This window comes from Giraffa tippelskirchi, chromosome X, assembly GCF_054371585.1.
Source record: "Giraffa tippelskirchi isolate mGirTip1 chromosome X, T2T-mGirTip1v1.2.pri, whole genome shotgun sequence".
NCBI classification, from domain to species: Eukaryota; Metazoa; Chordata; class Mammalia; order Artiodactyla; family Giraffidae; genus Giraffa; species Giraffa tippelskirchi.
In genome coordinates, this window is record NC_137289.1 from 80499180 (window position 1) to 80515321 (window position 16142).

The 16142-nt window shown below is 33.1% G+C and overlaps 1 protein-coding gene across 17 annotated transcripts in view; it reads left to right on the forward strand.

Moving 5' to 3' along the window:
• The window catches only part of BRWD3 (bromodomain and WD repeat domain containing 3), a 154248-nt gene that overhangs the window by 55179 nt on the left and 82927 nt on the right, over positions 1-16142 (forward strand). For 15 of the 17 annotated variants that reach the window (XR_014075867.1, XR_014075866.1, XR_014075869.1 and 12 more), the window contains 6 exons: positions 5094-5194; positions 6118-6188; positions 7155-7255; positions 9485-9525; positions 12958-13062; positions 14056-14209. Coding sequence is in view for 13 of the 17 variants with exons in the window: in XM_081565936.1 (XP_081422062.1) it covers positions 5094-5194; positions 6118-6188; positions 7155-7255; positions 9485-9525; positions 12958-13062; positions 14056-14209 (573 nt within the window). In the remaining 4 variants the exon portion in view is untranslated. Of the gene's footprint in view, positions 1-5093; positions 5195-6117; positions 6189-7154; positions 7256-9484; positions 9526-12957; positions 13063-14055; positions 14210-16142 lie in introns of those variants that run through there. The other 2 variants (XR_014075868.1, XM_081565935.1) reach the window with 2 other exon arrangements.

Here is a 16142-nt window from a genome sequence, read left to right on the forward strand (position 1 = left end):
CTGATCTTCCTGTTTCTTCCCATCCCTCTTTCCTGCCCGAGTCTAGCCTTTGCATAGCCGCATAAGTGATTTTAAGATGGAGGTTTAAAAAAAGGAAATTAAATCATGTCACTGGTGCTCAGAACCTTTAACAGCCTCCCAGCTCAGAGTTAAAGCTGAAGGTTTTACAGTGACCCACAAAGCCTTACATTCTCAGCCCCTTGCTCTCTTTGACCATATCTCCTACTGCTTGTTCTCATTCTGCTTTAGCTGCTTCTTTAAACCACTCAGGCTACTCCCCTGCCCTTGCTTTTGCTGTTTTATGTCTCTGAAATGGTCCTCTTTTGATTGTCATATGACTTATTCCCTTACTTTCTAAGTGATGGAAATGTCTGTCACTTTTCCCAGGCAGACCTTCTCTGACTAACTTAATATTTTAAAATTGTAAATCATTACCCCTACCAGCACTCTTTCATTTTGTTCATAGTAATAATCATCATTTAGCATGCATTCTATATGCTTTATTCTTTGCTAATTGTCTCTGTTAACGTTGTAGTATATTATTATTTTTTCGGTTTCTTTCTTTTTTTAATAAAATTGAAGTAAAATGGTATGGTGTTAATAGTGGTTGCCTCTGGATAGTGGGATTATGAATAGCTTTTGTTCTGTTTTTCTATATTTCCTAGCTTTTCTTCAATAACTATGTATTAAAATAAAATTGTAATTGTAATAAAAATTATATTCAGAAGTGCACATTTAAGTGTTTTAAATTTTATAATCTTAAACATGATTTCTCATTTAAAAACAATTCAATGGTTATCTCAATAGATGCAGAAAAAGCCTTTGACAAAATTCAGCATCCATTTATGATTAAAACCCTCCAGAAAGCAGGAATAGAAGGAACATATCTCAACATAATAAAAGCTATATATGACAAACCCACAGCAAACATTATCCTCAATGGTGAAAAATTGAAAGCATTTCCCCTAAAGTCAGGAACAAGGCAAGAATGCCCACTTTCACCACTACTATTCAACATAGTTTTGGAAGTTTTGGCCACAGCAATCAGAGCTGAAAAAGAAATAAAAGGAATACCGATAGGAAAAGAAGAAGTAAAACTCTCACTGTTTGCAGATGACATGATCCTCTACATAGAAAACCCTAAAGACTCTACTAGAAAATTACTAGAGTTGATCAATGAATATAGTAAAGTTGCAGGATATAAAATTAACACACAGAAATCCCTTGCATTCCTATACTCCAATAATGAGAAAACAGAAAGAGAAATTAAGGAAACAATACCATTCACCATTGCATCAAAAAGAATAAAATACTTAGGAATATATCTACCTAAAGAAACAAAAGACTTATATATAGAAAACTATAAAACACTGATGAAAGAAATCAAAGAGGACACAAACAGATGGAGAAATATACCGTGTTCATGGATTGGAAGAATTAATATAGTGAAAATGAGTATTCTACCCAAAGCAATCTACAGATTCAATGCAATCCCTATCAAGCTACCAATGGTATTTTTCACAGAACTAGAACAAATCATCTCACAATTTGTATGGAAATATAAGAAACCTCGAATAGCCAAAGCAATCTTGAGGAAGAAGAATGGAACTGGAGGAATCAACCTGCCTGACTTCAGGCTCTACTACAAAGCCACAGTCATCAAGACAGTATGGTACTGGCACAAAGATAGAAATATAGATCAATGGAACAAAATAGAAAGCCCAGAGATAAACCCACGCACATATGGACACCTTATCTTCGACAAAGGAGGCAAGAATCTACAATGGAGAAAAGACAATCTCTTTAACAAGTGGTGCTGGGAAAACTGGTCAACCACTTGTAAAAGAATGAAACTAGAACACTTCCTAACACCGTAGACAAAAATAAACTCAAAATGGATTAAAGATCTAAACGTAAGACCAGAAACAATAAAACTCCTAGAGGAAAACATAGGCAAAACACTCTCCGACATAAATCACAGCAGGATCCTCCATGACCCACCTCCCAGAATATTGGAAATAAAAGCAAAAATAAACAAATGGGACCTAATTAAAATTAAAAGCTTTTGCACAACAAAGGAAACTATAAACAAGGTGAAAAGACAGCCTTCAGAATGGGAGAAAATAATAGCAAATGAAGCAACAGACAAACAATTAATCTCAAAAATATACAAGCAACTTCTGCAGCTGAATTCCCGAAAAATAAACGACCCAATCAAAAAATGGGCCAAAGAACTAAACAGACATTTCTCCAAAGAAGACATACAGATGGCTAACAAACACATGAAAAGATGCTCAACATCACTCATTATTAGAGAAATGCAAATCAAAACCACAATGAGGTATCATTTCACACCAGTCAGAATGGCTGCTATCCAAAAGTCTACAAGCAATAAATGCTGGAGAGGGTGTGGAGAAAAGGGAACCCTCTTACACTGTTGGTGGGAATGCAAACTAGTACAGCCACTATGGAGAAGAGTGTGGAGATTCCTTAAAAAACTGGGAATAGAACTGCCATATGACCCAGCAATCCCACTGCTGGGCATATACACCGAGGAAACCAGAATTGAAAGAGACGCGTGTACCCCAATGTTCATCGCAGCACTGTTTACAATAGCCAGGACATGGAAGCAACCTAGATGTCCATCAGCAGATGAATGGATAAGGAAGCTGTGGTACATATACACAATGGAATATTACTCAGCCATTAAAAAAAATACATTTGAACCGGTTCTACTGAGATGGATGAAACTGGAGCCCATTATACAGAGTGAAGTAAGCCAGAAAGAAAAACAACAATACAGTATACTAATGCATATATATGGAATCTGAAAGATGGTAACGATAACCCTATATGCGAGACAGAATAAGAGACACAGATGCATGGAACAATTTTATGGACTCTGAGGGAGAAGGTGAGGGTGGGACGTTCTGGGAGAATGGCATTGAGACATGTGTATTGTCATATGTGAAACAGAGCACCATTCCATGTTCGATGCATGTGACAAGGGCTCAGGGCCGGGGCAATGGGATGATCCAGAAGGATGAGAGGGGGAGGGAGGTGGGTGGGGGGTCCGGGAAGGGGAACACATGTAAACCCATGGCTGATTCTTGTCAATGTATGGCAAAAACTATTACAATATTGTAAAGTAATTAGCCCCCAACTAAAATAAATAAATTTATTAAAAAAAAAAAAAAGAGAAAAAAAAATAAAAATAAAAACAATTCAAAAATGGGTCTTCCCTGGTAGTCCAGTGGTTGGGAGTCTGCCTGTCAAGGCAGGGAACATGAGTTCAGTCCTTGGTCCCAGAAGATCCCACATTCTGCAGGGCAACTAAGCCCAGGTGCCACAACTACTGAGTCCACACTCTAGAGCCTGCAAACTGCAATTACTGAAACCCACATGCCTAGATCCTGTGCTCTACAAGAGAAGCCACTATGATGAGAAGCCTATGCACTATAACGAAGGGTAGTCCCCGCTTGCTGCAACTAGAGAAAGCCCATGCGTAGTAATGAAGACCCAGTGTAGCCAAAAATAATAAATTAATTAATTAATTAAAAATGCATTAAATACAAAAATAGATACATTTACGGACTTACTTCCCCTTTGTGATTGAAAAAGTTAAAGTATAATGAGGATAATAAAGGTTTTGGTGTTTCTTCAAACTTAATAAAATCATACTGTTTCATATTTTATTGTCTCATTCCTGTAGATCCTAGATCAGCATATTTACCAGCCAGATAGTAAATATATTAGGCTTTGCAGACCATATGGCCTCTATTGCAGACTGAGTGACTTCACTTTCACTTTCATGCCTTGGAGAAGGAAATGGCAACCCACTCCAGTGTTCTTGCCTGGAGAATCCCAGGTTCAGGGGAGCCTGGTGGGCTGCCGTCTATGAGATTGTACAGAGTCGGACACGACTGAAGCGACTTAGCAGCAGCAGCAGCAGCAGCAACATATAAGAGTACTACCTGAGCACTGGTTTCTTTACTGTTCATCAGCTCTTAATGGATAATATTAATTGGTATTTTTTGTTTGATTTAAGCTTTGTAGTCTTTAGAAGTTCTGTGCTTCCAAACAAGAAAACTAAATAAATGACTTCTAATATCTATAATGATTATTTGCTTTTGATTTGAGTTTAAAATTTATTCAAGTCATATTCATCTTGATCCTTAATCTTCTACTCAGTGGAAGGTATTCATTATGTTTACTTGGAATTTTTATTTTTTTTTAAATTATTTATTTGGCCATGCTGCATGGCTTATAGGATCTTAGTTCCCCAAACAGGAATTGAACCCAGGATACAGAAGTGAAAGCACTGAGTCCTAACCACTGGACTGCCAGGAAATTCCCTATTTGGGATTTGTAAAACTCATGGGCATGCTCGAGACCCTGGTTTGATTTTCAGTCTTTTCCTATGTCCCAGATATCAGGAGCACAGTTAACTTTTCCCTTATTCTCTTCTGAGGATGTGTAAAATACTGACAGTTAGAGCTTGAGAATCCTATGTGACTAAGACCATCTGTGGTCTATCTAGGATAGTAGTCATACTTCAAACTGGCAACTCAATTTGTATTTTTAAATCTTTTTTCCACAATGATACATACAGACATTTGACTTATGTTATCCATGTACATGAAAATGATTTAGATTTAAAAATGCCAAAATTTCCCTTGTACTTCATTGAAGTTAAGGGTTTAAAATGTTAAAACCCAAATGCTTAGACTTGTAACTTTCTAGTTACTACTGATTTTTAGATTTTCTTTTGATGCCTTTTTTGGGTGGACTATAAAAATTTTATGTTGTTGCTATATAAGCATGTATTCAGCAGATTTATAATGGTTTAACTAGTAATGACTTTGTGAAATAATAATTTTTAAGTGTTATATTGAATAATTTTAAAATAATTGTCTTTAGGACTAAAATATTTCATCCTGAATTAAATGACTAATTTTTCTCTACAGTGTTTTGATATTTTAATTTTTAATAAGATATCCATTAATCTAGGAAATTTAAATAACTAATTTCTTGAAACTGAAATTAAGTTGGAACATGAAAGGTTTCTATTTTAATTAGAATTTTTTTTCCAGTTTTGTCCATCAACTAAAGGCACAACCAGATACCTCACTTCTACTGGTGCTGATGGAACAATCTGTTTCTGGCAATGGCATGTGAAAACAATGAAGTTTAAGTAAGTTTAGAATTTGGTTAAAAATTTTATGAAAAGAATGTTCATTTTTCTTTATTATCTTCAGATATTCTTGATAGTTCATGTATTAAATATGTAAATTATGTGTGCATGGGTGTGTGTGTGTACACATCCATACTGACTTCAATTGGGTGTTAGAGATTTTAGAGTAAATTTTTTATGAAGCCAATGTTGAAGAGACTATACACAAAATTTTGATAAGGAATATTTGTTTCATTTCTTACTGTGGTAAGAACATCTTGAACTTTTCTTCATGATGGTAATAAGTAACGTGGTAACTTATTTGTAAAGCTAAAATGACAATACCTATAGCATAAAGTATGTTTGTAAGTTTAAATGCATTTTTAACTTCAATAGTGGAAATAGTACCTATTGACTACTTCAGTTTTATGGTTTCTATAATATTGATGATAAATCTGTCAATGTCTAGCAGTGTGCTAAAATTCTTGTACTTGAAAAGAACATGATGAAAAATAAATATGGAATTTGAAAGATGGTAACGATAACCCTATATGCGAGAAAGAATAAGAGACACAGATGCATGGAACAATTTTATGGACTCTGAGGGAGAAGGTGAGGGTGGGACGTTCTGGGAGAATAGCATTGAAACATGTATATTATCGTATGTCAAACAGAACACCATTCCATGTTCAATGCATGAGACAAGGGCTCAGGGCCGGGGCAATGGGATGACCCAGAGGGATGGGATGGGGAGGGAGGTGGGTGGGGGGTCCAGGAAGGGGAACACATGTAAACCCATGGCTGATTCATGTCAATGTATGGCAAAAACTATTACAATATTGTGAAGTAATTAGCCCCCAACTAAAATAAATAAATTTATAAAATAAAATAAAAAAAAAAAAGAAGTGAGGCTGAAAAATAAAAACATCTTACTTTTCTCTTAGAGATCGCCCAGTGAAATTTACTGAGAGATCTAGACCTGGAGTTCAGATATCTTGTTCATCTTTCAGTTCTGGTATGTATAAAAATTGAGTGTTTTGAGTACCTAAAATATTGAATAATCCAGTTATAAAAGATTTTTCAATTGTAAAATATTTTTCAGTTTTGTGGAGAAAAACGCCTATGTTCGAGAATTAATAGACGTGTACTAAAAATGTGAACCATGTTATAATAGACCTTTGTGGATTCTAATTAACATATAATAGAATTTGAGCTTTTTTCTTATTTACAATTAATGTGTTTTTATGTAACAATGAATTTAGTTGGTAAAAAGTTCAGCCTTCTCCCAACACTCACACACAATTCAACATGAAAATCCTACCCTGACTTTTCAGAAAAAATGTACTGTGGCTCCGTATAGAAGACCCGTTCTCAGTATGTAAACAGTGCTTTTCTACTGTTGTTAAGAATTGTATGCTAATTAACCTTCTATTTTTTTGTTTGGTAAAATATAGCATTAAATTTACCATTTTAAGAAACATTTTTAAGTGTACAGTTCTATGACATTAAGTGCATTCACATTGTTTTGCATACATTACCACCATCCATCTCTAGAATTTTTTTCATCATCCCAAAAGCTGCTGAGTTTTCACCCTTAACCACTATAGCTACTATACAGAGAATTGTAAATATAGATTATTTTATAAATAATTTTGGAACATTATGTTTTTATAAGATATAAAGAAATGAATTCCTCAAGGCTTTTAATGTTTATGATCCAAAGGCCTGTATTTGGTGTAAAAGTTGTGTTTTTATTGGGTGAGTGATATAGTTGTTCCTTAAATATTCCTCTTGTTTTTCTTGAATTTTACTTATTTTTCTCTGAAATATTAATATGCCTTTAATAGTTAGAAGATAACCTTGTGTTGGTTGAAGACTTTTTTATTAATAAGGTAAAGTATAACTAAGGAAGCAGTCAGAGGGTTTTTAAAGTTTCTTGGTAGAATTTTCTTAAATGTTTGTTTATTTTTTAATCTTCTAGGTGGTATGTTCATTACAACAGGTAGCACTGACCATGTGATTAGGATATATTATTTGGGTTCTGAGATCCCTGAGAAAATTGCTGAATTAGAGTCACATACGGTAAGAACAAAGTGAAAAACTTAAATATCATGCTTTCTTTTTAAATGCCCATGGAAAGCTGGTTTTATTTCTTTGATGATCTCTAATCTAATATAGATTGGTCCTGAAACCTGTATGGTAAGATGTCTCTTTAGTGGTGAAGATTAGTATGAAATTCTGAATTTAGTATGCTTATAGTATTTAAGACAATTTCTGACTATATGAGAAGGGAAAAATATATGTTGCAGTAATAATTTATTAAAAAAATCATCTTTTAGCCTGCTTTATTAATCATATAAGTGTTTGTTACTTTGAAGTCTACTTACTAAAAGACATATTAAGGTACATCTTAGGAAAAAAATTCTTTTTACTGAATTTAGCTCATTGGTCTTAGTTTGATTATTTTCAGAATGCCATCAGACTCCTGAAATCTAATCCCACTTAATTGTCAACAACAGCCTTCCATACAGGGAAGAGTTTTATACCAGGGTGACATCCATTGGTGCCTGGGACTTTTCTTCTCAAGCTCTCTCCACTGTTGTGTGATATTTACAAGAAATTTTGGAGCCATTATTGTTTATTTATATCCCTGTATACCTTTTACTTCTTCCTTCTCTTTATTTCCTTATCTTCTTCTCCAGACCGTTGTTTACTGTTGAATATGGGAGTATTTGTTTCAACTCATTGTAGATCTTGTGTTCCTCATTGTCAAAGCTGTATAGTCTGCATCTGAAAGTACTCAGCTTTACAAGTCTTACTATTACTGCCTACTACTTTTGATGCTTAATTGATTTGGAATAGTATTAGTCCATATAAGTAAAACACAAAATTTCCCTGAAAGATAACTTTTTTAAAAAGATACTTTGTGAGTTCCAGAATCACTCATGTTCCTGAAATTTGAGTAAAACAGAGACCCCTGTTCGAAACTTTTCCTTGAACTTTTGAAAACAGCCTCCTGCTTTTGTCTTATCATATGAACATAATTGGATATTCAGGTTATGAAGAGTTACTGAACCAAGCTGAGCTCTCACCTTGCTGTAACTTATTCCTAGATACTAAAATCCTGGAATATTTTTTAAATTGTGGAATACAAAAACTTAGGAAGTATATAACAATCTCAATCTTGAGACTATCCAGTGGGAAAAATCCACTTGTGCTAGAGCACACAAAGGAGGCATCTTTACAGTTACCACCAAAGCAAGGTGTGTATACAGTGTGGTCAAATTTATTGAGAGCTGAGAAAAGAGGAAGTCATAAATAAATGGGAAATAATTGAGGAGGAAAAGATGAAGAAAAATTGATTGGTAGAGAGTTTTTGGCAAAGGCCCAGATAAAAAAAGTCAGAAAACTTAAACATTCCCTGTTGAAATTAGTGGCAGCTGTTAGTCATTGAAAATAAGATGTCCTTTCAGAACATCTAAAACCAGTTATTGGAACTGGCAGTGAGAGTCCTGAATTTATCAGATAAGAATTACTCAGTGAAATCATGGAACAGTGTGAATCACAGATTTGTCTGAACATATGAAGATGGTTTAATGTGCTTTTAAAATGAAAAAATAACTAAATATGAAGATATTTAGTATCTGAGCTTTTTATTAAAATTTAAGTTCAAATAAAAAAAGAAAATTAAAAGAAATTAAGTTCAAATGTAGTTCAATAATTGTGGTTTGTGAAAATGTTTACCACATTTGAAGGTACATTACTATAGTATAATCACTACAGTACACATTATATTTGTAATAAGTGTAGTTTAGTCATAAAGGAAGATTCAAACAGCAGTATCTAAATTAAGATACCTAAAGACTGTCAAATGAATTCATTGTAAAATAATTAAATAAACCATGTGAGAAAGAGCAAATGACTGATTTGTTTTCTGAAATTAAAAAAATGTTAAGTGAAAAATTTAATTCAACTACTATTAAATGAATTATTTTAAAGTGGCATTTTAGTGTGTTGTTTTATTATGGGGAATATAATAAACTAATATCTATTCAGAACTATCTTGTCTCCTGAGATTATGGTTTAGAAACAGATTTGCTTATGTTTATAAACAAGTTTGTCTCAAATTACTGCTGATAACTATTCCTCCTTAGTTAATAATTTCAGTCTTCATTAATTTTTTAAAGAAAATTATAGCATTAAAAAAATCTGCTTAATGATACTTTTGTGTGCGAATTTGAAGAAAAGAGTACTTTATTCATTTTAAAAATAAATTAATTCTAATCACAAACCTTTTGTTTTATGTCTTAGGACAAAGTTGTTGCTGTTCAATTCTGTAACAATGGAGACAGGTAATTATGTAGTACATATTTGTATAAACAGATGTTTCACATATTTTACCTCTATGTCTTCAGAAAAAGCTACTTCTGCTATAGATGTTTTATTTCTGTCTAGTTAATTAAACTGAAAGCCGTTGTCTATTTTTGATGACATTCTCATCCCAGATCTTCTAAGCTCCCATCCAAATAGTAACCATAGTCTATCAGTTCTTCCTATATGAATGATTTCTTTTTTTTTTATTTTGCTTTTTCCCTTTCTGTTATCATTCACTTTGGTCAAGAATTCCATTATTTGACCTTCAATATTCTTCTCCCTTCTAAATGTGTGTTATCCATCTCTGTCAGATTAACTTTGCTCTATTCAGAAATTTTTAGTGTTTCCTCTTTGTCTGTAGGATAGAATTCAGATATTTTAGCCTGGCATTCAGAATTCTCTACAACTTGACTTAGGCCTACATTCTTTTCTCATCTACTATTCCCTATTTAAATACTCAGATCCAGCCCAATTGACTTAGTCATCATTATTATTATAGTCCATATGCATTCTCTCATCCATTCTTTTGCTTGTACTTTACCTCATACCAGGAATAATCATATCCTACTTCCTTTCATTCTTGTTCTATCCCTCTTATGTCCTCCCTTTCCCTTCTGCTCTCCTTCCTTTTATTTCCTTCTCCTTCCTGTCTCTTTTTCTTCTCTAAGTTCTGTCCATCTTTTAAGGTTCATATCCTACCCAAAGCCTTTCCTGACTCCTTGAGATTTTAGCTATCTTGTCTTCCTCTGAATATCTAGATTGCTTACTGTCTCGACTTCTCATATGATACACATTTCCTATGTCTGTTAACTCAGAAATTATATACAAGTATTCTTGCACCCTCTCAAATGTCTCATCCCCGGAAGGTGATAACTTTCTGCCTTGGCCTACAGATTGACCTAGAATAGATTTTAAAATTTATCCACTTGGCATAAATTTGTATCCATATCTGTCTATAAGGACATTATGTGAGTGACCATGTTTTACTATTAAATACTTTTCAAACACCGGGTGATTACTATGGTGAATGTGTTCATCTTAATTCAATGCAAGAGTAAATAATAATGATCCACCAAGAGTGATGTTTTTATTAGGAGTGAAAAAACCTTCAAATAATTTTTAAGGTTATTTTATTGTAACATACTGAGTATACATGTAAAGGCTTGTATAGCTACTCTTCTTTCATACTAGGAGTATCTGAATTTTTAAAATTCTTTACTTTTTTCCTTAAATGCAAAACATTATTTTATCTAAGTTATGTGGCCAGTACATAATAAATCAAAAGATGTCCAATTTTACTAATAATCAAGAGAAATGCAATTTAGAATAACAATAACAATTTTTTCTTTCAGAATGACAAGATATTGAAGAATCATAGCATCCAATATCGCCAAGGGTTTAGGAAAATAGGCACTGTCCCACAACCTTGATGATAACTGTAAATTGTTTTTTAAAAAAGAATTTTTTAGGGAAATAATTTGGCAGTATTCAAAAGCTTTCAAAATGTGCCTGAAGGGGGAATATTAGGGAGAAAAGATGCAGAAAGAGTATAAATTCTTCATGAAAGAGTCCATTATACCATTAAACTAGGAAAATGTCCTTGATTTGACAGCTCCTAGTGTGTGCATCTGTGGCCAAATCTGAAGCTGGAACAAGCTTTTCTTTCTTTAAAAGAAAATGTGCCTGCCCTTTGACTCAGCAAAGATATATATAAGGTTTTACAAAGATGTGTATAGAGATATTCATCACAGCATTATTTATAATGGCAAAGACTGGAAATAGTAAAAATGTTCATTATTAAGAGGTTGATTAAATAAATTTTCATAGATCCATATTGTTGAACAGTTATTGAAAGGGATGGTAATTTTTATATTTGTAAACAGAGAAATACATCTACAAAATACAGTTGACCTTTGAAAAACAGGTTTGAACTGTGCAGGTCCACTTATTCATACTTTTTTTCAATTAATACATTAGAAAACTTTCTGGAGATTTGTGACAACCTGAAAAAACTCAGACAAATCACATAGCTTAGAAATATTGAAAATATTAAGAGAAAGGTATGTCATGAATGCATAAGATATATGTAGATATATGTATAACACATAAGATATGGGGTCTTCCATCTTTGTTGGGACGTGTGATCTTCCATCTTCATTGTGGCATGCAAACTCTAGTTGCAGCATCTGGAAAAACACTATAAATCATTGTGTGTGTGTGTGTGTGTGTGTGGGTGTGTGTGGTAAGTCGCTTCAGTCAGGTTCGACTCTTTGCAACTCTATGGACTGTAGCCCGCCAGGCTCCTCTGTCCATGGGATCCTCCAGGCAAGAATACTGGAGTAGATTGCCATGTTCTCCTCCAAGGGATCTTCCTTTGTATTGTAATTCTATTCCCTGTAGTGGGAATATATAAATGTGTGTGTCTATATAAAGTCTGAATGAATAGAAACTAAGTTACGGATAGTGGTAGGTTATAGGTTATAGTTATAGGTTAATGAATGTATTTTTATTCAGTTTTATTGAGATGCATTCCACATAAAATTCAATGTTTTAAGTATATTCCCAGGGCTGTGCAGCCTTCACTATGATCACTTTTATTTTATTTTTTAATTAAAATATTTTTGATTTACAAGATATTAATTTCAGGTATAAAAGATGGTGATTCAATATTTTTATAGATTATGCTCCATTTAAAATTATTATAAAGTAATCACTATATTTCTCCATGCTCTACTCTTATATCCTTATTGCTTATCTATTTTATACATAATAGTTTGCATCTCTTAATCCCATATCGCTAGAACATTGTCATAGCCCCCAAAAGAATTCTCATATCCATACCCTTTAGCTTTCAATTTCCCATCTTTCTACACCCCTACACTCAGCTCTGAAAAACCATTAATCCACTTTTTATTTTTGCAGATATGCCTATTCTGGACATTTCATATAAATGGAATCATACAGTATTTGGTCTTTTGTGACTTTTTTTTACTTAGCATGATGTTTTCAGGATTCATCCATGTTGAAGCATGTATAGGAATTTGATTTCCTTTTTATGGCTGTCAATTTGATTGTATGGCTATACAATATGTTTATCCATCTATCAGTTGATCGACATTTCGGTTGTCATCACTTTTGGAATATAATGAATAATACAACGAATATTTGTGTACATGTTTTTCTGTGGACTTAGGTTTTCATTGCTCTTGTATACTTATGGAGGAGTAGAATTGTTGAGTCACGTGATACTGTTTATCATTTTGCGGAACTGCCAAACTGCTTCCCAAAGTATACCATTTTCATTATCCACAGAAGTGTATGAGGATGAATGTATTACTTTTATAATTAGAAAAGTAGTGATTTCCATTTTAGAGAAAGGCAATAAGAATATTTTAACTGTTTCTTTGCAGTTTAAGATTTGTTAGTGGAAGTAGAGATGGAACAGCAAGAATTTGGCAATATCAGCAACAAGAATGGAAGAGTATAGTACTAGATATGGCTACTAAAATGACTGGGTAAGATTGGATGTTAGATGTTTTAGTGATTCTCATATGGTATAGTATCTTTTACATTATTGTGTTCTATTTAATAATGAAAATAAATATCTTTTTAATTTGGAGTTAGTTGGTAGAAATTTGGTCTCTAAGATGATAGGAACATACCTGACTCATTCAAACTTCTGGTCTCTTGTAATCCAAAGATCTCTGTGCTTTACTAATGCCTATAGAATCATTCTCTGCCCTAGTTTTCTATAAGTCATTTTTATATTTATTTATACTATACAACTTTGAGGGTTGTCAGTATTAAATGTCATCATATTTTTAGATATTTCTCTGACTTTACTGAGAATACTTTTATGTTTCATATTGTTAGCATTCCTACTCAACATTATAAATACAGTTAATCAGAATTACATTTCATCATCTTCACTGTTAACTGGAAGATACATAATTACCTCTTTAGTATACAACAGTTTCTTTAGGGTATGACCCTGAAATTAATTATTTTCCCATTAATAACAATATAGAATTAACTTTGTAGTCATAGTCAGCTACTGATAATGTCATTTGATTAAATCAATTAACTGAATTTCATACTGCTTTTTTGTATAATACCTATTTTAGTTTCAAAAAATGAATATTTAAAGGAATAAAGTGTCCATTTAATTATGTTTTCTTCATATTTTCTGGTAGCCAACCTGACCTTGTATTTTACTTTTCAAGGTATCTGAAGATTCCTTTCTAACTTCACTTTTTTGTTGCTCTTATTTAACTAACTATAAAATTTTTGTCATTTTGTGTTTTTTTTCCTCCCTAAAATAAGCCTATAGATGTTGCCCTATGTGATATTAATACTTTTATTATTTTATTTCATGTGTAGTTAAAGATAGAGTTTAGGATTTTTTTAATCTAGAAAGTTGCATGCTCCTAGAGAGATTGTTTTTCATAATTTGCTATTTAGATGCACCTTTGTTCAATATCTATTAACCCTGAAATTATTTTGTTTAGGAACAATTTGCCATCTGGAGAAGACAAGGTCACTAAACTTAAGGTAACTATGGTTGCCTGGGATCGATATGACACCACAGTTATTACTGCAGTGAACAATTTCCTTTTGAAAGTATGGAATTCTATCACAGGCCAGCTTCTTCATACTTTATCCGTAAGTATTCTATTTTTGGAATAATTAAGAATGATCTAAAAGGGCATTATTCTAGAAGACAGGAAATTTAAGTGTTCTAGTTTGCTTTGTATGGCTTACTGTTCCTTGGAGAATTATTCAAAGTACCTTTGTTGACATATCTGCAAAATAAGGATGGCACATGGTGTAATTATTAAAAGCAGGTATGAAAACTTTTCAGGATCTTCTCCCACATTTATTTACCCATTATGTTATCATGCAGTCAAGGGTATATAAGTTATTTGTTCATAGCACGAGTTGGGATTTTTTGTTGTTATTTTTAAGGGTAGAGCTGGCTTTATTTAACCCAGTATATACAAAATAGTAGCTTTTCAACATGATATAAGAAATATTAATGAAATTGTTGACATTTTTTCATTCTAAATCTTTGAAATCTAGTGTGTATTTTAAGTTTACAGATCATCTCAGTTTCCACTAGCCACATTTCATATGCTTAGTAGCCACATGTGGCTACAGGTCTTTATCTCTAAAAATCACAACTTCAAAGGCCATTTTGTAGCCATTGTTTTTATAAAATCCATGTAAAACTTTTTCTTAATTAGTATCATAATTTACAGTTCTGTTCAATGGTACTCTTCCCATGGGCTGATTTATGGGTCATCTTTCCAGTGAATTTTACTGAAGAAATTTTAAAACAGACTATTTTTAGCCCTTGTAACAGTTATATCTGCTTAGTTTTGGTATAGAATTTATATTTTATATGTTAAGAATTTGTGTACCAGAGTCTTACTAGGGTGTGAAGTTCTTCAATTCAACTGAGTATCCATTGTTCCGGCCACTGAGATAGGTTTAAATAGTAGATTAAAGAGTCCCCATCCTCCTGGAGTTGATAGCCTATTAAATAAAACAAAGAAACAAGCATTTAATCAAATAAATGCTAAGAAGAGCACAATGCAAGTTTCTAATAGGATAACCAAACTTGGTCTGGAAGGGTCAGAGAAAGCTTCCTTAGAAGGTGAAGCTTGTGTTAAGATTTGTAAGATAGGTAAAAATCACCCAGCTCTCATCCTAAATGTCACCTCCTTGACAAGGCCTTCCTTGAGCAAACAATCTTGGGTAGCCTCCCAGTCATCATCTTGCTTTATTTTCATCGTAGTGTTGATCACTACCTAGTATTTTCTTACTGTATTTTTTGTTTGTTTATTTTCTGTCTCAGCTTGGTAAGGGATCAATAAATATTTGGTAAATTAGATGTGTAAGGAGGTTGAAAGTTCCCTCCAAGAAGAGGGAAAAGCATGTACAAAGGTCTTGAGGTAGAAAGGAGGTGAAAGCCAATTTTTTGGCTAAAGCACAGAGAGCAGAAAGAGTATCACCTGATAGAAGGAGAAATAGGCAGGGGCCAGACCATGCAAGGTCTTATAGGATCTATCCTGAGACCAATAGGTACCATGAACAGGTTTAAAAGCAAAGGAATAGCATGTGAATTTTGCTTTTGAAAACTGCCTCCTAATTGTAGCAACAGAGTAGAGAGAATAGATTGGAATGAGATAAGGATGACTCTGAGTATACTGTAGGATTCTATGATAGGATGGGCCTTAATGATAATTTGGATATGTATGGTAGTGGTGGAAATAGAGATGTGCTTAATAAATAAAAATAGGGCAGATGATAAATCTTAAGACATTACTTAATCTGACTAGGTTTTGTTTCCCATGACCAAGGACCAAAAATGGAACCCCCTATTTAAAAGTCTCTCTTTCCTAATGTACACTAATGTAGTTGTATCATTATCATTTGACTTTAACAGAGTAATTTTACTGCTTACTGATTAGGAACCTGAGAAAGTATTTACTATATCAAATTGGATATTCAGTAAGAGATTTTGTTACAACAAAGAAATAATTTTTTTGATAGTCACTGGGAAAAAAGTTTTTTGTTGGTATTTATTGAAATG